The following is a 22,258-nucleotide window of genomic DNA, read 5'->3' on the forward strand; positions in this document are numbered from 1 at the left end:
CTGATGTGGTTTTGCCGTGCGTTTTGTAGGCCGTCATAACCTTGGACACTGTCCCTCAGGACACATGGAACATACTTTCCACTTTTGCCATGCTCATACCACATAACCTAGCGCTAATTATTTCCCCTCTTTGGAAATTCGAGAGGTTGTCAATACTACACTATCACCATCTGTTCAGTTCATTGGACTACTGCATCTCACATAGTGGAGAGTTTGCCGTAACACTAGCGTCAGAACAGCCCAATGCTGCGGCGCCTCCAAATCGTTAGCAGGTCAGACATCTGACGTGTTTCCGTTGGATTGAAACATAAAATCTAATATCGTAGTGAAATATACCCAACTCAATGTTATTTTTGACTTACTACAATTTTACTTCTATTCCACTTTCTTAGTGAAAAGTGTACTGGCTCTCGGGGTAATTTTGCTAGGATCACTACATTAGCACTATAAGGTGAGTGATGAAAAAAGTGCCAGATTGTTTCTACATTTGTTTTAATGACCCTTCTCTTACACATTTTCACCAAAGCACTATTGGCTGTTAATAGGCCAAATCTTAATGAAATCTAAGATAGTGGCAATATTTACTCATTTTCATGTATAGTAAATCAACAACTTAATGGACCTCGAATTAAGGGTGTCGGATTTAATGGACAGAATTTGAGGAACGTAATAAAGGTATTTGGAGGGTGAAAACTGATGGGGTCAAAGCTTCGACCAGATTTTTAAAAAACGGATGTGATTGTAACATGGCAGTGGTTTGTTTACGGAATAACAGTAGACCACTACGGGTTGTTCCGAGTTAAAATTTCAGCTACATTAGTTCCGATCAACTCTTCGTGTTTTGTAGGAAATTGTCGTCTTCTCACACAGATGGCTGCTCTTGAATAGTGGTTAACTATGATCGAGGGTGTTCCAGGTTACAAGATTCTCAGCCAGGAATAAAAAATGTTACCAAAGATGATGAAGAGGACACCGGAGATGACAACAATCGGTCGTGCTTGGTCTTAAAAAGTGTCAGAAGTAAGACACCCTATGGACTATATCATTGCATCTTCAGATCCAGAAATATTAGCTTACTACAAATATAAATCTTTGACTATTAAGAAACAATATTCAACGAGAAAGCAATTGAAGCCTGAAATTACTTCTTACTCCTCTAATACACAGTTATAAGGAGTTTTTTGTTACTAATATAGTATGCACATTAAATATTTTATTTACATTTACTTTTACGTAACATAATTTCAAATGTAATATCCTATTTTAAATATTATTCATAGCACAATTCGCGATTTTAAGCATACACTTTCGCTTCAATTAGTTCGTTAAATAGAAGGTTTACTATATATTATACTTCTAACAAAAGTTGACATAGAAAAAAAAATCATACACAGTTTGACTATTTTCATTTTTATTTCCATCCTTTTACAAAATAACAATTCCATTAGATCTAACACCTATGAAAAATTGAACTGAGAATCTTCATGTGAAAAAACTATTCTATTGTATCACGAAGCAGTTTTGTTCACAATCTTGATTACGAATAATCACTGAATCACCAATATTAAATATGTGATGTTCGATTGTTTTTAATGAGATTAATCAATTCAATGTGAAATAAAAAAAAAGAGTGACTCATAAATAGCACATCCACCAAAACTGCATCCACACCATTTGCTTCTAACTATAATAATCGATGTTCTTTTCGCCAATAAAAAGAAGAGTTAATTCACGTATCTTTATTAATGATTTTGAAAGTTTTTAATATCTGATTTAAATATTGACGGTAGTACACTCTTTTCAACACATTTGTCACCTAGTCAAGAGTTTTGAGATATATCGTATTCTCACTTTATTTTTTTCTCCGCTAGCAAACTATCATGCAACTTGCTAACTTCAGGTTCCAACAATTCGTAGACTAATGTCCCATTTTCATCAAAGAAATTTGCAACTGATTTTATCATAGTTGCATCTCGCACTTCACCAGTTCTTCCATCCTTTACGTTTAAAATCAAGTTGTACTTATCATCATACCTATAAAAGAAGGAAAATTATGACTATTTACACAATATATTATTTATCTGAAGTTTCAGCACAAAGCTATATAGGATGAAACCTAAAATTTAATGTCGAATACCAACCACATGTGCTTTCATCGACAATCAGCCAAGATCAGCCGTACCAAAGGAAAGAGCATTACTCATTTAGACACAACGCCCTTACATATTATAGTACCAAAGAAACAAAGTCGTTCAAGGTTTAGTACATGTGGAAACCACCGCTATCACATTCCTTATTGAATTGCAAATAACCTCCATTATAGAAAGAAAGCAACCATGAAAGAATGAATGAATAAATAAATAGATCATGAATTAAAATAGTTATAATATATTATTAGCATTTAGTAAAAAGTTATCCCAAAATTATACCCCGAGAAAACCCATGAGCACGGTGTTTGTCCACCACCAAGTCCACACGGCGTGGGCTGGGATCGAACCAAGGACCCTAAGCACCGGAAGTGAACATTCTACTACTAAGCCACCGCGCCCTCGGGATAGGAAACGAATAGGATACCATTTCATAAGAATACTGTAACAGTTACAATGGGCTTTTAGAGCAACGTCAGCTAACAATGAAATATTGTCTCCACAACCGCTACATTTAATAACTGGGACTTCGTTTCATAGTAAGTAAGAACAGAAAACACGTTGTTCAATGCTCCAATCTTGTCCATGACAAACATTATAATATTCTTATGAAATGGCATCCTATCCGCTTCCCATGCCCTACCTGCCCAAGCTATCGCGTCTGCACAATATTCAACTTTGAAAATAAGCCAGTCGGCTCCGTGTCCCCCTGTATATACCAATCGATATATCTCATCGAGCGGAACAAAATGATAATAGATGAGTTAAAATGCTCATGTGCAGTTTTCGTGAAGATGATAAAACAATTTTTTTTGTAACTTAAAAATTGATGCTGTAACATAACTACGCCATCTATTGCAATGAAACTGATAGCTTCTCATTGGCACTGACAGGACAACAGTACACAGTATGGTTAATGAGACATACCCAAATTTGTCATTATGTCTTGAAAAATTTCATTTCTGTTTAACTCTTCCAAATATGAGAGACACAGCAATCAACAGATCACATCAAGCTAAACAAAATTATATGTTCGATGGTAAATTCCTATGCGTAGCTTTCGAGAGATCCTAGAAAAACTAATAATTTTTACGGCTAAAACGTATGTAATTCGTAACGTATGCATATTAATAGACTGTTTTTATTCCCCTGGTACCATTATTAATTTACTACAAATGTTTTTTAAAAAACTGTTATGAAGTAAACTGTATCTACTATTTGTCATTTTCTAACGATGTCTCACATACTCCTAACAGTGACATACATTTTGCCTTAATAGCAAATATATCCCAGATAAACAATGGCTGTTTGGAAAGCGAGATAAAAGTGTCATATTTTATAGATGTGACGCACAAGTCAAATGTCATTACCGTGAAATGAAAACTATAACTGTTAGTAACAGGTTATCGATTGAAAAATGCATTTACTCTTCAAAATTTAATTGTTTCAATATTTTTAGCAGCATGTCTACAGAACCCAAAATTTTCGTAATAATACTGTTTGAGAAGTATATTTCAGTTCCACACCAGTGTCATTTGTTAAGATAATCCCATCAAATACACTATTGCCCACGTAGGTTACATGCACCTGGATAGTTCGTAATAATAGTAAAAAAAAAAAAAAGTAGTGGCGGCTCTTGAGGAAGTCACAACAGTAAACATTTAAGTTTTATTGCTGCAAGCTAAGAGAAGAAAGCTTATGTAATGTATTGATTCTTTAATACAGCTCTTTGAAGCTGTGTGAAGCTTTCTTCCCTCAGATTTGGCGATAAAACTTATATTTTTATCGATGCTACCAAAACTTGGCAATAGGCGTCTTTCTCTAATTTTCATTTCCTCCATCAACTTACGCCCTTACTCTTAATTTATAAAGACTTCCGATCCCGGACGATCTCTACTCCAAGGGAGATAAAGTTCTAACTCTTAATCAGACCATTACGGCATATGATACATTTTGACGCGCAAATAATACAACCCATCAACTCTTAAGCCACTTTAAATACAATGTCACCAGTTCGTAACATATCCTCAAGTGGAAACTTATGCTTAATGCACACTCTCATGAATTCCATTAAAAACTGAAAATAATTTGTACATTTATAATGAAATATGCCTATTTACATATGCATGAGATACTTTATTTATATGTATGTATGTATGTATGAGATACTCTATTTTTAGAAAAAAATACGAACCCTCCATTTTCCCCTACGATACCACGTAACTTGGCTTGAGGTAGGCAGTGTGTTCGAAAATACATTTTATATGGCTCAGCCGTTTTCCCATGATGCTATCACAAACTACAGACGTCATTTTCAATGTGACAAATATATATATATATATTCCCCCTCGCACATGCTGTTAGAACTAGAATTTTCAAAAAAAACGGTGGGGACATGTTTTCGCTTTTTAATGAGGAGTTTATCACCCGAATTTCATCTTCTTAACATAATGTGCTAGAGAGGTACTAATTTTTTACGTAATTTTACCCTCTTTGTCTCTCCTTCGGACATGCATTTTAATCAAAGTGACATAATAAAAGTCACCTTGTTCCTTGTTTTTAATTGTGTACATTCCAAACCTGAAGCAATAAAATCTCATCCTATAAATAAATAAATAAATTAAAAAAAAAAAAAATCGAGCTCCAGCCTGTTGCATAAGTTGAAAATTTCTCTATTCATTAGTGATCTCAGGTTTGAAGTTTTATATTTGAAAAATTTTACGGTAATATCCACCATTGTTGTGAAGTATACTGAGGATGTGATCTGCGTATAGGTTGGTAGGCCGTTCCTTTTCGAAATCTAGCTGGCGTTTCATTTATCTGTGATTCGAGGAAGACACGTTTTGACTTGTATAATTAGTGAAAATTTACAGTGTTTCAAAACAACATCGACAATGTTTGGGAGGTGATTCCTGACACCAAGGTAAGACAAAAAGTATACACCAACCTGGGTGCACAAATGCTTCCTTTTGGAGTTATAGGCTACCGAAAACATAAAAACTTGAAAGATCCATAGCTCCAAAACTGTGGGACCTACCGTAGTCGGATCAAGACTTCATTTAGGAACTAGTATGTGTCCTATCCAAATATCCAAGTTTCAGAATCCTAAGGTACTCACGAAGCAATTTTTATAGAGGGAGTTTGGCTACGAGAATGTAATCTGAAGTACTTACCAACTACCTCGATAAAAATTGTTGCGGAAGTACCACAGGATTCTGAAACTTGGATATTTGGAACGGGCACATACTAGTTCCTAAATCGAGTCTTGACTCGACCACGGCAAGTCCCATAGTTTTGGAGCTACGGATCTTTAAAGTTTATTTTTCATGTTTTCGGCAGCCTATAACTCCGAAAGGAATCATTTATGCACCCAGGTTGGGCTATACTTTTCATGTTATCTTGGTGTCTGGAATCACCTCCCAAACGTTGTCGGTGTTGTTTTGAAATACTCTGTATAGGTTACTTAAACAATACCTTCGTATGCCACATAAAACTGCACAGTTATTATTCAAAGAACATCCGCTGCGTGGTCTTTAACGTAAGTTTAATCTGAAAGAAATCAATGGATACTAAAGATTGGTGCAACTATGCTTAAATGTCAATAAATACTTACTTTTTAAGAAAGGAGCTCGCTTCCCACGTGTTGTCAGGATAATATCCAGCAGGATCTTTCTGCACTGCAACAACGAAAATGCCTTTCTCTTTGTATGTTGTATATAACGTAAGAAGTCCCATCATTACAAAATACGTCGAGACGCACCCAATCAACACAGGCCTGTCAATGGAAATGAAATATATGAATTACTGGATATGATGTTCAAAGGAAATTAAATCTTAATCCTAATCTTAATTTATCATGAGTATGGTCTTGAATGAAATCGATTATAAATGCAATTGAATTACGTGCCAAGAGCAAGTGAAATAACCGTAGTGAAGGAAGAATCAGAGAAAATGCATAAACATAATAGCTATCGCAAGATCATTTGACCTGATTCGAACCAGAACCATCAGCACCAGAGGTAAGAGTTTTGCCATTTCATCTCACACACACACAGTTCATAATAACAAGAAAGAGAAAGAAATTAACTGTTTAATGCAGCTATTTAGTTATTTCTTCTGATACATTAATATCTTACATTAGAGATTCAATATTTTGAGACTTTTTGTTAATACGCGTGATTTCACTGGCTAGCCTATAGTAGTTCTTGCGAGCATCTACTCCTTGTTCTTTAAGTATACTGTACACCTCGGTACGCTGCGATCGTGTCATGATCTCACTTCAGGGTACTACATCAGCCTATTGAAGTCAGAAGGAAATGGAGCAGAAAACATTTCAAACTCTTATGTTAAGGTACTCACGCAGTTGTAGAAAAATAACTTTTAGTTTATAATATTGTTTTCACGTTATTCGTCATAGAGATTGGGAAGATACTCAATTAGTAAGTTGCTCAATATTAATTTTTGCAAGGTTTTGCTATTGCATAGCCTATATTAAGCTGCATTAAGCAGAGGAATGTTTTGTCACAAATGGTGCAAAGTTGTGTTGTATAGATTTGTGAAGGTTGAAGGCAAACGTGATATGATATGTTTGAATAGCTATATTAAATATCGTTCGATTTCAGACTTGAGACTATTTTTATATGACTAGTTTCTATGGTGATTGTCAGGCTTGGGTTAAAGGCTTATTGTGTAATATTGTGCATATTTACTTTAAGCTACAATCTATCCTATTTACCATGAATATAGGTAAAATTTACCCTCAACAACAAAGTACTTTCTTTTGTTTCCAATATAACTGTACATTTGGAAAAGTTCGTCAATGAGTCCCTGAAAATATTGTTATGCACTGCGCCTCGTGCCACTTTAATCATGATCCACACGAAACTTACTGTTATGGCCTCCTCTATTTCACAGCACTGCTGCTTTTGACTGAATAATACACAGTCCTTACTACTCGCCACACTTCATCATCTCAGATTTTCTTAGCAACTACGGAACTCTTGTAGTGCTGACACACACAGCCCAGACCTCTGACGATGGAACAATGTTGCCACTACTTTTTATCCAATCTATGTTTTCTTTCATTATTCTTTTATACAATTTTTATAAATAAAATTATATATTTTCAAAAGAAAGTTTTTTTTTCTGACTACACTTTTTAGAACTAAAATTTATAATAATGAACAATATTGTTACTATTACAGTATATAACTTATACAGAGTGATTCACGAAATCCGTAACAGGGTTTTAACGCAGCTCCTAGTGCACAGAAATCTTTGAACGAAAAAAGGTTAAGACCAAAGTGCATGCTCCGAAGCACGTGATGATGCTTCTGGAATCAGGTGTCTCGGGAAAACTTCTAACGGGGGGTTCAAAATTTAAAATAAAAACAGGGTTTGATTTTGCTCCCATTGAAATAATCGCTAAATTTTGAAGAACTTTGAAAGAAAATAAACTTGCTAGGTTTTTCACCGTTTGGCAGCTACACGAGGTCATTAATAGGTCAATAAGAAGCATTTCAGCATGGTACAACTCCAAAAGGGATAGTAGATAACTGCAAGCTAAGTAATCTGCTTTGTAACTAACGTCCACTTATTTACTCAATGTAACGGGAAAACCAGATTCCAGATCGTTACATCGTGTATGTGAGAGGGAAACATACATAAAACATTGTTCGAAAGTCAGAAATTTTCAGGGAGTACGTTCCTGTTTGTACAGCCATAGAGAAATATAGTTACCACAGATAAAATAATATTCTTCATAAGAAACTTTGATGCAGTTTTTCATTAAATAAAAAATGAATATATATATTCACTGTAATTTACTCTCTCTCTCTCTCTCTCTCTCACACACACACACACACACACACACACACAGAGAGAGAGAGAGAGAGAGAGAGAGAGAGAGAGAGAGAGAGAGAGAGAGAGAAAGATCTTTTAAGCTTTACGTTCCACGGTTATGCCAGCTAGGCTAGAGACGGTGATAATAAGAAATGAATGAAATGGTGGAATGAAGGAAGTGGGAGGAAACGAGAGAACTACGAGGAAACCCACGAGCACGGCGTTTGTCCACCACAAAGTTCACACGGCGCGAGCTGAGATCGAACCAGGAACCCCAAACACCGGAAGTAAGCGCTCCACCACGGAACCACAGCGCCCCCAACGAGAAAAGAGAGAGAGAGAGAGAAAGAAGAATATTTTGTAAATTGTTTCGTACCAACTACGAAACAATATTTGAAAATTTTCCAATTATGAAAAGTTTATTAAAAAATCATAATTTGGTGTTATTTCATATTCCTATATATGCATTCAATCTATTCAGCTTCAAGTGGAAATAATACATAGACGTGGATATGTTTAGAACGAATAATTCTCCGGAAGAATATAGTGGAAAGTTTTCCGAAATGAAAAAGTTTCCACATAACATCACTAGTGTGATCGAACTAACAAATAATTTGTGTTACTTAATACAATGTGTTTCAGTGCAATACGCAACACATGAAAATGAAAGAACATCATTGCCATTCAGTTATAAGTTAAAGGTTAATGGTAAATTGAAGTGAAGATCATGAATGAGAGTTGGTTGGAATGAAAGTAATAACAGAAATGGAGAAAACCTGAAACAATCTTATGAACATAAATATGCTTATCATAAGTTACATTTATTAAACTACATATAACTGCTAACTCATACTTATTGATTGTTAACTCTTTGTTCAATGTGAATCACCAATATAACCTGATACTCACCTGGATTTCGGGAATGGATAAAGGTAGTCCCATAGAAGTGCAAACATTGCTACTCCTACAGCTATACCACACATAATTAAACGACCATCCATTAAAGCAAAATTCTCTACATAGTTGAACTTCTTCGTTAAGACCTACAAGAAATAAATATAAGTCGGTACGGAACATGAATACACACAGCAAAAATAGAACTGTCTAAAATATTTTCTGCACAAGAGAAATAAACACAGAATAATCAACGAAGTAAATGATGACGCTTATCATCACTGATCTGAGGACGAAAGAATCAATTTTACGACTCTAACAAAGCACAAAATCGACAAATATGGTGAGATCACAAAAAATATGTTGGAATTAATTCACTTTTTTTTTCGTATAACATACACTTACATATAATTTCGCCTTAATGTTATGTGGTAAAAAAAAAAAAAAAAAAAAAAACTTATTCTGCACACGAATTTAATGTGGTTATTATGTATGATATATAAATACTGTATAAATGTATCCATATTTAATACTAAATCACTTCTGGCAAGTATCTAGCTTTCTTATTGTTATTTTTTTTTTGAAAGAATATTATCTAATATGTACAAATAAATATCAGTGCAATAATGAATAAATTACTCAATTATTGTACTTCTATCTCTATTCGTAAGTTCCAATCCATTTTTGACTCCAACTCCCCAAATTTAGTTCTCCACACATGTATCATATTACTCAGATTTTTTTTATAGACGATCTTTCCAATTAGAAATACTCTTAACTTACAGTGAGAAACACAGATACATAAAAATGGTGTCAACGGAAAGAGAAACCAAGAGTTTTAAGTGGCTGGTACAATGGTTTGTTATACAATACTGTTACAAATTTCATGTTTTATGCAACTACTAATAAAGAAATAAATAAATACTTTTACCTGTAAATTACGTAATCCTTCGATTATCTATTTTTTTTTTTTTTAAACTTACGTTCGCTACTGTGTCTGCTGCTCATTATACATAGGTATGACGAAAAGATATATACAAGGTGGAAGGGAACAAGACCGAAAAACTTCGGGAGGTGATTCTACAGCTAAAAACAAGGGAAAAAGTTCAAATAACATAGGTCCAACGTGACGGTGTTTGGCCATCATTTTGGTGGGGTATGAGTTTCTTTATATTTTTTCGACCCGACGTCAATATCTCTATTTGTTCGGCAGATGTCGCACTTAGGAGGAGGAGGCCGGCGAAACGCTGCACGGTTGCTGCTTGCAAACGCCTTCACAGTGGACCTATGTTTATTTGAACTTTTTCCCTTGTTTTTAGCTGTAGAATCACCTCCCGAAGTTTTTCGGTCTTGTTCCCTTCCACCCTGTATAGACACCAGGATAAAAGAAAGACGTATATATAGGCTATATATATAAAAGGTGGCTCAGTGGTAATTCCTGGCTCGATCCAGCTCAAGTAAGTATATGATATACATCATGTCAATAGGTTTTCTCCCACATTCTCATTCCATCAGTTATTTCATGGGATGTAATTTTCAGTTTAATGTCCCTTTTAGCAGTGAGGCTATATGAGAAGTGGACCTGCTGATTAACGTGGAATCCGAACCAGAGGAGCTTCCGCATGGAATCGAGCCCGGGCCTCCCACGGCAAAGGCGCGTATGCTAACCGCTTAGCCACGAGGAAGCTCCATCAGTTCTTTCATAATTATTCATTTTCACTGATCATCCGTCCCCTTTTGCCTATATGGCATAAGAGTGGGATTTTTCCCCTTTGTGCTTTCAATTTAAGCTATTTTGTTTTAGAAATATAATTAATACATTACTATCCCACTATTCTGATTGTCTATTTCAAGTTTTGCACTCATATCAACTAAGGAAGTTTACAGTTACGCCTTGTGATTCTTTTCTCTAGAGTTGTGTTAAAGTTACCGTTTTCACACACTATCCATGATATACGAGGACGCATCAAAGAAGCGCTTCCATCACTTGATTGTGACATGCTATAATGAGTATGGCACGAACTTGGCTACAGAAATTATGAAAAACTCAGATTGAGAACTTCTGAAGTATTAAAAAAAATCTCTGAATCAAAACTTTTTGAATTTCTTTTTCCATGAATACTATGCACCTCACTATCATTAAACATAAGCTACAAATATCACTAATATATGAGGAAGTACTTCGCCATATTCGCTGTCAATCTAAGTGCAAACTTTTTTTTTTTTTTTTTTTTTTTTTTAACGCCCTGAAGAATAGTCACACGGAAAATCGGAGCTTATCTTCAGAAACACTTGAGTTTAGTCAAAGATACAAATTTGACTCCTTGTGTTACAGTCTACGAAAGGATATGGTCGGTTAGACAAGTCTTACTTGGATGATGTGTGGTCAGCAAGTTCCCTATTGCCTTTACTTATCGGTTTCTAGAACAGAGTTTCTAATCTCAAATTATTTCCTAGTCATTATCTTAGGGTTAATGCCGAAAATGTTGTCCCCATAACGCATCAAATCCGCTATGTGCGCTATTGAAGCGCATTTATCACAAATACGCAGCAACTAACTAATTCTACGGCCTATGAAACCAGAGGGCTCAATGCCACATTGACAAAAGCTTTTCATTGACTTCTGTTCTTAGCCAAATGGATACAGTTTCTACTTTGTAGTCCTATTTCTGTGAGATCAATCTTAACTACCTTTCCATCTGCGCTTTCATCTTTTCTCTGATTGGGTTTTTACTTACAATTTTGAAAGCATTCCTACTTTCTTCCATTTTGGCTACATGACTCATCCACCTAAGCCTTCTAGATTTAATGACACTAACAATATTATGTATATAATATGCAGTCCCTCGTTATGAAGTTTCCGCAATCCTCCATATTCGTCCCTCTTGGGTCCGAATATTCGCCTAAGAATTTTACTTCCCAATACTTTCAGTCTGTGATCTCACAAAGTAAGTGACGATGTTTTGCAAATATACAGCCAGGTCCGTGTTTAGATGTATGACCCCTCTCTGTACTGTCATTTATTTTACGCCCCTCTTCCCGCAGATAAATTCTAATGTCGGCGAGACTATCTTGGCAGTGACGTCAGCGCCCTCAGTTGCAAGGCTACCAACTTACGCTATTCACAAATAGTGCTTAGAAGGCATACTGAACGCTTCGCACATCACGTCGTAACTGCAATTTAAAAAAATGCTGGTAGCAAACTATGGAAGAATTTAGATAACAATGTATTTGTATAATATTAGTATATATGTGCATTGTTATGACAAAGAAAGAAAAAATAGATTGCACTAATAATTATCAGAATATTTTAAAATCATATCAATAAACGTAGAAATGTTTTACTTTTACCTTTAGTCTATGGTGAGCACCCGAGATCGTCTGAATCGTCACTATAAGTTCCAGGCCCGTCTTCCCGATCACTGTCTGTTACAGAACTATCGGATTCTGAATGGCTTCCAACACTCACAATTAAATTGTCAACCCGTTCATTCATAAGACAGTCCTTTTCTCAGTAAAACTGTTCCCATTTACGCGAGTTTTCAACAGCCTTAAAGCTTCTTCAATAAGCTTCTCTACACCTTGTTTGGTAAAAGTTTTGTTATTGACAGCGATGCATTTCTTTACGTTTGCGCATATTAATTCAATAGGGTTAAGGTCAGCATTGCATGGCGGTATTCTTATTATTTTATGTTCTTTCCTTGTTGCAATTTCATCAATAACATATTTAACATGTTGACGTTTCCTTTTCTCTATCAATTCATAAAGTTCAGCTTTCAAGAAATCCAGACCATGAGGTATATTATCAGCCGATAACCAGGACAACATTTCTGATTTTCTTCTATTTGAAGTTGGAACTTTTTCAATTTGTTTGTTATGGAATGGAGCATTGTCAAGAATGATAACTGACCTTTCTGGCAAATTTGGAATAAATTGCTCTTAAAACCACGAAAGAAAAAAAAAAAATGTCACCATTCATGTCACTATGATAATCTCCAGCGCTTGATTTAGAGACCAGCTTTGCACCTTCTGCAAACCCGTTTTCACTACCGGCATGAACAAGAGTGAACGCGGACATTTTCCAGTCGGAACTCGTAACCCTCCAGAGCCCTCTGGGTCCAACCAAACTTTCGGTACAGTATGATGCGTATGAATGAAACTTTCATCCAAGTAAACAAATTGTCTTTGAGCGCAACTCCCTCACTTCGTGTATATATTTATGTCGCCAAACGACAATATCGTTTCTTTCAAGAAGCAGTTTTCTATTCCCAATGGAATGTTTTTTAAACCTGAAACCTAACTTGCGCAGTATTTGTCGTAGTGCCCACTCGAACCCTTGAAGTCAATGCTTTTCTTAAGTTCGCACAATAATTTATTTACGGACACGACAATGCCTTCAGCATACAGATTGTGAATTGTCTACGTACTACTGCTTCATCGAAAAAATCTAAATATGTTTGTCTTTTCTGCGTATTTGGTCTTGCTTTACCGGGTATTACGATAGGTTGTACTGTATTTACTTTTCTCCTTCTCTTTCACAAATCTCCACACGGATCTCTCACTGACACATGTTGCTCGGGAGGTTTCACGCACACTAGCAGATTTATTATTGTTTGTTGCAAAAAAGTTGTAAACATTAAAAATAATGTCTCTTGCATCACTATGCAACGGCTTGTCTTTCTTTATGGCACTGTCACCCATTCTTATACACAAAATTTCAAAAACGGCAACAAAACAAACAAAAATACTCTCACCAGTCACCACACACTGTATAGCCCTACACAAAGAAAACACGTGCTTTTCAGTTTATTTCGTTTATTTATTTATTTATTATTATTATTATTTGGTTTTGTTTTGTTTTTCCTGGAAGCGCTGTTCCTGTGTCTTATCGGTAAATGTTACGATTTTTGATCTGGGGTTTCTTTAAAATAAAATTTGGACTTCCCTTCCCATCTCGTCCACTACATATTTGTTTATTTTCAAGAGAACGAAAGTTTGTAGCATGTTGAAATCTCAATGTTGTTAGAACAAAATAAAGCATAAGTGGCTATCATTTAAAATATTTTCCACACACTTATAACATAAAATTCAAATATAAAGTAATCATATTCTTCAAGAAAGTTATATACACAGAAAAGTAAAAAATGTAGTATTTATGTCTTCTTGAACTACAGTTATCCAAAGATGACAAGTATATTTATCAGAAACTAATCTCCCATTTCAGTTCATTTCCTTTCGCTTTCCTCTTGTAGAGAACACAGCTTGCTTTTAAGTTGGTATTTGTGTTCGCGCATTTTCTCTTTCCTGGGATTGGACGCTGAAATGAACGAAGTGTCTGCTTTAGCCAGTGGGACTGCATTTGAGCAATAGCGGTGTCTACGTCATTGCCAGGATAATTCTCGGACACTGTAGCACCATTATTCGTTTACAGACTATCAACAACAATAAAGAATAATTCACTTTAGTTTTAAATTTATTGAAGTAATTAAACACTTGACTAAATATACAGCACACAAAACAAATTTCTAAGTTAAAAAATTTATGCTAAGGCACTTATCACTTCCACGAAACTGAAGCAGATTACAATTCCTGATTTTATAGCGATCACTCGTGAGATTGACCAGTCGTTCTTCTGTGCTGTCCATAGATAATTTCTAACCCGTTCTGAACCTAAAAATGACCTATCATCAGAACAGTTCATTGTTACAATACAGTTGTAAATCTTGAGTGTACTGTACAGTTTTGGGTAGACATCACACATTTTCTATGAAGCTAACATCCGGAAGAGAAATGGAAGAAATAATAACTTATCATTTTCTTTCTTCATCCATAACAAATAGCTTTGAAAGTGGATGCTTACTTCATCATAACTGCTCTCTATGTTGGAATAGTAATAGATTCGATGCTTTTCTGCGGCATCATAAATATGGGAAGATTCCAGTTCGGTGATATTTCAGAGAAATTAAGATACTGAATTACATTCTATGTACAAATTCGCTGTCAATCTAAGTGGAAGATCAAGATCTATAATTCATTCTGCAGAATTTGTATGGTTTTATAATACATTTTCATTCTTCTCCAGATCTCGTTGCCATCTTTGAGTCAATCTGATCCTGTTTCTACTTCAGGACTCTGGTTTCGGTTTCGCTTTTGCAGGCTTTCCAATGCTAATGAAAAAAATATAGGAAATTACGAAGAAAAAATATAGGAGGTTCCGTAAAGCCGTGAAAAAGGAACATTAAATTATCCAATAGGTAGAAATAAGAACAAATCACATGGAAAGTACGCCAATTGTTATATTATATGAACATACATTCTACTCGTTAGTGTTTTCGTACGTAGCTCACCAGTACTAAACAACGAATATAGTAAAGCTGAAAAGGATCTACAACAGGAAATCAGTATTTGTAACTATACGTCTCCAAGATGTGAATAATTTCATCACTTGCAACAACGTGTATTTTGTAGGTGTATGAATACTTTTTGCGCTAACTGTACATTGTTTAAGCAGAAAAGGACGAAACACAGAAAAGTCTCCATTCAATCACCCTATTGCGGACACAAAAGGCTCTCCAACCAGTCACACCTTATTTCCTTATGTTATTTTCACAAGTAGCAGTAGCAATGCCACAATAGTATAGTTTTTGTTAAAATGTAGGAAATATACAAGCATTGGAAAGCCTACATTTATCTTAAATGAATAATAATAATAATAATAATAATAAACAAGGCGCTTTGGTCTTGAAATCTCAACAGTTGAAGAAAACTAAACTGATTCCGGACTTCTGATCTTAAGATTCCTCTCAACCAAATCCCTTTAAATGGTAAAAGAGGTCTGATACTCTTTTAACAAATAGTAAAAAAAATAGTAAGAGGGTCATAATTCCCAACAGCAGTGGAAATGTCCATCCTTGCACTTTTTTAATTGCCAAAATTCCTACTTATACCATGAATGCTACTTTAATACTATTTAACTAGCTAAGAAGACCCTTAACTCCATATCAACTCTGGTGCCTTCCATTTCAATTCAGGCAGAGCATGTACCATCACCATCTCAGATATTGTTGAAACTTTTTTTATAGCAACTAGACATCTTTTTAAGAGACCCATATTTTTTTGTTTTGTCGAAAAAAATTTTCCCGCCAAGTAATGGGCCATCAAAGACGGGGAGTACAATTTATGAATTGTAGAAGACATGGAAAATGGTCAATTCCGGAGCCTCACCATTCGGCTATAGAGACAGGTAGAGTTATAATTCTTGTTGTGGTATGTACATAGGGATATAAATAAACTATATTTTATTATAGTTTGGTTTGCGCATGCGTATCTTTTTGTACATAAATTAACAAGTGAACGTCAATTTATCTGAAAAGTCGAAGTTTGCGAATTTTTTTCGAGCACTTCCGGTTCGAATTTTAAAATTCTGTTTTCACGGTTGGTAAGACCTAGTTACCCGCTTTCCGAAAAAAATTTTGTATCGCTTCTGTGGTCAACCGTTTTGTCGCAAAAAATTCGAGAAATTGTAAAATTTTCAAAAATCGCCATTTTTGGGCGCCATTTTCTCGAAAACACCATTTTTTAAAATTCTGAAATTTTGTCAGATGGTTCAACTTTACCTGAATAATAAACACACCAAATATCATTCTCGACCAATGCTTCATGGATTAACCGTAGCCTTTTAAAGTTAGCGAAGTTTCGCTAATTTTGATGTCACAGTTAGCAACACTGGGAACAATAAAAGTGCAATGATTTGATGATGTTTGTGGTTCATATTCATTAAATGAAGAATAAAAGGTCTTCTTGGCTGGTTTTTTATTATTTTGAACAAAGAGGCTCTCTGAAATAGTAAAAAGAGCCCCCGCCTACTCCTCCGGTTTCTTAAACTGAAGTAATCTGAGGTGGAAATTACGATTACGAAACACAGAAATTTTAAGTTTACTTGAAATGGCCATCCAATGAATTCTGATGATCTATAAAAGGCCTAAACTATTACCTCAGTATGATTTGGAATGCTCCAGACAAAGTCTTAATTAAGTGCGACGTCATTACAGTGTACTCATAGTCATAGACAAGATTCTAAACATACTCGAAGAAAAGCGAAAATATATTTTATAGAAAAAGGTTTGAATATGTGAAGATAGGTGTCTACAATTTCCCAAACCGTGTCAGTGATTTCTGATGGTGCTGCATCCCACTTTAAAAATCGCTTTCAGATGTTCGAGATGCAGACAGGTCCGATAAAGCAGTGTTTTTGCAGTGAAACCGGCCATGCAAGGGTCTCTACGACGGTAGTGGGTAAGGGGGGGGGGGGGGGGCAAAGAATGTGGCAACGCGCCATAGCCTTAGGCTAAAACAGATACACAGTATTAAAACCGCTGAAGAAAAAAAATGAAATGAAATCTGTGAGTTTTACGTTCCACGGTTATCCCGGTTAGGCTAAAGGAGACGGTGATTATGAGAAATGAATGAAATGGTGGAATGCAGAACGGCACGAGCTGGGATTGAACCAGGGACCCCAAGCACCGGAAGTGAACGCTCTACCACTGAGCCACCGCGTCCCCACTAAAACCGCAGGAGAATTCGTGAGTATAGTGCAAGTACAAACTCCGGGTGTTACTCTCGTTTTGTTACCTGGAACTGAATTCGACGACTTCCGCAAGAAAAAAGGGAAAGTATGCGACTGGTAACTGGTATTCAACGAAGTTATCTTTGGCTTTCGGAAAATTGCGAAGTTTTTATGGTAGTAACGGGTCACCATGAACTAACCTCATATTTCCCCCAAAATCGAACTTTTGCAATTCAAAGTGTAGATTTAAGAAATCTGCAAAAAGGAACTTTTGTTATATACATATACGTATGGAATAAATTATGAATTACGTGAAGTTTAAGTGCTGTTTATGCTTCCACATGAACCTTCAGCAGGGTACAGGTTTCCAGAAGAGCATAAGAGAAGTGAAAATAAGTGTTTTGTGACTATCGACAATGTGCTACGCAGGGGCGGATCCAGGACGGACTTCTGGGAGGGGGGGGATTGTAATACTGCTAGTTAGAGCTACTATTAAGAGCTCCAAACTCTGGGATGGGTTTTATTTATATATAAATAAGAAAGTTTCTTCTTCTGGGGGGGGGCGGCAATCGTCCCCCTAGATCCACTCCTGGATGAGTTATGAGTGAACCAACATCTATTGGAGCATCTGCACGGTTACATGCTATTAGCAAAGAAGACAACAACCAAGCAAATGATTGGTCCATGTAAAAAACAAACAAACAAAAAAAATCAGTGAAATTTTGTTTCCGAAGACCATTTTAAGTAAGTGAACTTGAAATTTGTGTGTTTCGTAATCGTAATTTCCACCTCAGATTACTTCAGTTTAAGAAAACGGAGGAGTAGAGGGAGGCTCATTTTACTGTCAGAGAGCCTTTTTAATCAAAATAATAATAAAAAAGCAACCAAAAAAACCTTTTATTCTTCATTTAATGAATGTGAACCACAAACATCATCAAATCATTGCACTTTCATTGTTCCCAGTGTTGCTAACTGTGACATCAAAATTAGCGAAACTTCGCTAACTTTAAAAGGCTACGGTTAATCCATGAAGCATTGGTCGAGAATGATATTTGGTGTGTCTATTATTCAGGTAAAGTTGAACCATCTGACAAAATTTCAGAATTTTAAAAAATGGTGTTTTCGAGAAAATGGCGCCCAAAAATGGCGATTTTTGAAAATTTTACAATTTCTCGAATTTTTTGCGACAAAACGGTTGACCACAGAAGCAATACAAATTTTTTTTTGGAAAGCGGGTAACTAGGTCTTACCAACCGTGAAAACAGAATTTTAAAATTCGGACCGGAAGTGCTCGAAAAAAATTCGCAAACTTCGACTTTTCAGATAAATTGACATTCATTTGTTAATTTATGTACAAAAAGATACGCATGCGCAAACCAAACTATAATAAAATATAGTTTATTTATATCTCTATGTACATACCACAACAAGAATTATAACTCTACCTGTCTCCATAGCCGAATGGTGAGGCTCCGAAATTGACCATTTTCCATGTCTTCTACAATTCATAAATTGTACTCCCCGTCTTTGATGGCCCATTACTTGGCGGGAAAATTTTTTTCGACAAAACAAAAAAATATGGGTCTCTTAAAAAGATGTCTAGTTGCTATAAAAAAAGTTTCAACAATATCTGAGATGGTGATGGTACAATTTTATATTTTTTTGCCTGAGTTGAAATGGAAGACACCCTCTACAATTTTCATTTTCTGAATGTGGAAAACTGCTTTCGTAATCTGCATTCAAGCTCTTACATGCATCCACGTATCTTACAAGCTCTTTCATATATACGTTCAATATACATATTCTTATATAAACAACTTTATTTATAACTGTACAAAGTTCATTAAAGACCGTTAAACAATGATAATACATTCAATCCTGAGTGTTACTATTAAAATATACGAGACATTACACACACAAAAGAATAAGGAAAAGATAGTAACTTGTAATACCAACAACTGCTTAAGATTTACTACAAAATCGGTAAACAATTTGAACATTTTATACATCACTCACCTCCTTAACAGCATCATCCAAAGCATTTTTTACAGCTGAACCATCCCATTTATTGATTTTCACAGGTTTCTCTGGCTGCAAAATTAAAGTAATGAATAACTTTTTGATATTTCTAAATAAAAATTTCCAATAAAAGTTATAACTTGTCGTACAGACTTACATGCTGATACACTATACTGCAATCAATGACCGAACACTCGTATGAATATCAAGCTGTAGCTGGTGTGATGTCAGTACGGGGTAGGTTTGAACTTTATCATTATCACTGCCTCTTCATGTCGAGGAAGACATGTCATTAGTTTGCGGTATCAGCAGGTACTGGCTTCAATTTCCATTTCCACAACATCTGTCGGTTCGACTTCACTACAATTCGGAAGTATTGGCAATCCCGATCGGTCATTCTGTCGGTTTCTATAGTCGTGACCGTGGTTTTGTAACACCCTCAAGCTTCCATCACTGACTCTTGCGCATGGTATCTGGAACTTGTATAAATACTTTATTCATTTATTCATTAAAGACTTCACCATATGCAATGACCGAATCGCTTGGTCTACATTCATGTTCTGTTTTGTCTCATTCGACTTGCGCGGTTCTTCTATTTTGACAGCTATCACTGGTATACACGTCTACTGGACGCTCACGCTCCTCCTAGAGGATCATGACGTATATGGTGAAGTAAAGAGCGATTGGTTCATTAATGACAGTATAGTGCACATATTTAAATAGCATTTGTCACTACGAACTTCAACGGTTACTCACCTAACGAAAATTGTTAGTTCAAGTATCACTATTATTGTTATTTCAAAGATCACTAGCTGCATTATATATATAGAAGCTCTCGGAGACTAAACGTTCCAAACTATAGAATTTTCGTGGACTTTATTACTACTTACGTCAGTTCGAGTCACAGATGGCCCGAACAGTAACCTGAATCTGAGTTCACACACTCACGTGGAATTTCACTGTAGCTGCCTGTAGTTAGTCCGGAATTGGCAGACATTTCCGATTTTCTAAACGGGTTAATTCATGTCAAGTGGTCCAGGAAAGGAATAAAACGTTGATTCACAGTAAATAATAATAATAAATCTGACTTTTGATGCGCAGCTACCTCACTATATACGAAAAAAACATTCAATGGATGGAACAAGAATCTCGGTCCATACGCAAAGAATAGAATTCAAGTGGGGAAATGTTCGATACTCAATTCCTTCATAAGGGAAGAAAAAGGAGCATTTTGAAGATTACTTGTCGAAGTACGCTGTCTAACAATCTACAACGGCTTTCCACGAATTTCCGTTTAATACATTGCAAATAAATCCACCAGAACAGTAGCACGAAAATGAAGGTACGTTGTTTTGTTCACCAATCCCAGCCATACTTTGGTAGTCAACCAAATTAAAAACTTAGAGAAGATTATACCTAACCAGCTTGATGTTCCTCCAATTACGTGAGCCAATTAGCGGAACCTTAGCCGAAACCTAAACGAAACGGACCGAACCTAACCTAGCAATCACTTATATTGTAGTAGTCAACCAAGATAAAAATTTAGAGATAATACCTAATCTAAACTTAGCGAATGTAGGCCAAGAAACATGGAAAAAGTGCAGAAACTCGGGCCATAATCAGTAAAACCGCCCATAACTAAGTAGGAAAATAAAATTTCAAACAGGTTATGTTCTTCTGATCACTTGCGCTCATCATTTTAATCTTGACCTTAACAATTTGTAAGGCTATCCATTTTCTAAGACATAATTAATGAATTCAAGTATGATGGATATATTGGGATAGCACCAAGTCCTATGTGAAGACAATGCACAAAGTGAGAACAGAAGTGTCTCAAGACTGTGTCCGACGCAACGCATCTGTTTGTATGCCATGTTTTTTTTTTTTTTTTTTTTCCACTACCCTCGTTTATACGTATATCCACCATCTCTGACACAGCTCCTCCATTTAGAAGCTCTACCTTGCTTCCGCTCAAGCTCTCCTGTCTTGACTCGGCTTGATATCAATTGTGGTTTTCAGTGGCACAAGCTAGTTTGTGTTTTTAAGTTCATTCGTGTTTTATGCACTGCGGTTTTCTAACATATGTGCATGCACTTAGTCCTCCTAAAGTCCATCTGCATCTATTAGTGCAACTCCTCCCTTAAGAAACCCTTTCTAAACCATTAAGAACGCATTTCCTGCATGTTCATATTTCATGAATGTAAGTATGCTCCAATAAAATGTGATGGCACGTAGCACTTCATGTCTTTCTTATGGACTACGTGGTAATGAGCACACTTGCCATTTTGCATTTCTACCTTATTATACATGGAGAGCACCCGAGCAAAATATTTCGATAAATTGTCCCTAATTTATTTGAATTAAACAAATAATATTAGTTAGGAGAAAACGTGTTAAAATACCGGAACAGATGTCAATTGAAAGAATGAACAGGGTATCATAATTATAGACAGCATTCTATATGCTAGTGCGTATAGAAGAATTTCATAATGTTCAACACGTAATTTTATCACCATACTATGTGTAAATAAAACATTACCTGGTTACTGTCGCCTTTTGCACCTTTCGACGCCATGCTAAATAACTATCAAACCAGTATCAAACTGACGTGTCCTTCTATCTCTAGCGGCCGCTACAAACCCAGTGACGAATGCAAACAGAAGAGAATCGTTGGAATAGACCGTGTTTCATTTGTATATAACCCTCAAAGCTCCAATTCTATTGGATAACTCAAGTAGAGTGAGTAATATATCGTTTCTCCAAAAGAATTGCATCTTAGGTTGTCTGCAAG

The 22,258-nt window shown here is 35.7% G+C and overlaps 2 protein-coding genes across 2 annotated transcripts in view; one reads left to right on the forward strand and one right to left on the reverse strand.

The window, feature by feature from the left end:
- Positions 1 to 1,394: 1,394 nt before the first annotated feature.
- Spase25 (Signal peptidase complex subunit Spase25) lies at positions 1,395 to 22,164 on the reverse strand. Its single transcript, XM_081768574.1, has 5 exons — positions 22,007 to 22,164; positions 19,465 to 19,539; positions 8,898 to 9,031; positions 5,761 to 5,922; positions 1,395 to 2,034 (listed from the first exon to the last, which is right to left on the reverse strand). The coding sequence occupies exons 1-5, from the start codon at positions 22,040 to 22,042 to the stop codon at positions 1,848 to 1,850; spliced, it is 594 nt and encodes a 197-aa protein (XP_081624700.1). The 5' UTR covers positions 22,043 to 22,164; the 3' UTR covers positions 1,395 to 1,847.
- LOC145692970 (intraflagellar transport protein 81 homolog) overlaps positions 22,133 to 22,258 on the forward strand; it is a 65,916-nt gene continuing 65,790 nt past the window's right edge. The window contains exon 1 of the mRNA XM_081768572.1: positions 22,133 to 22,258. The gene's annotated coding sequence lies outside the window, so the exon portion shown is untranslated.

This window comes from Thermobia domestica, chromosome 8 (genome assembly GCF_964235325.1).
Source record: "Thermobia domestica chromosome 8, izTheDome1.hap1.1, whole genome shotgun sequence".
In the NCBI taxonomy this organism is placed as follows: domain Eukaryota; kingdom Metazoa; phylum Arthropoda; class Insecta; order Zygentoma; family Lepismatidae; genus Thermobia; species Thermobia domestica.

Coding starts and splice junctions, on each gene's coding strand:
- Spase25 (XM_081768574.1), bottom strand. CDS start 22,042: ATGGCGTCGAAAGGTGCAAAAGGCGACAGTAACCAG. Junction 9,032..19,464: donor TGGATGATGCTGTTAAGGAG/GTGAGTGATGTA, acceptor TATTTCTTGTAG/GTCTTAACGAAGAAGTTCAA. Junction 2,035..5,760: donor GCGAGCTCCTTTCTTAAAAA/GTAAGTATTTAT, acceptor CTTCTTTTATAG/GTATGATGATAAGTACAACT.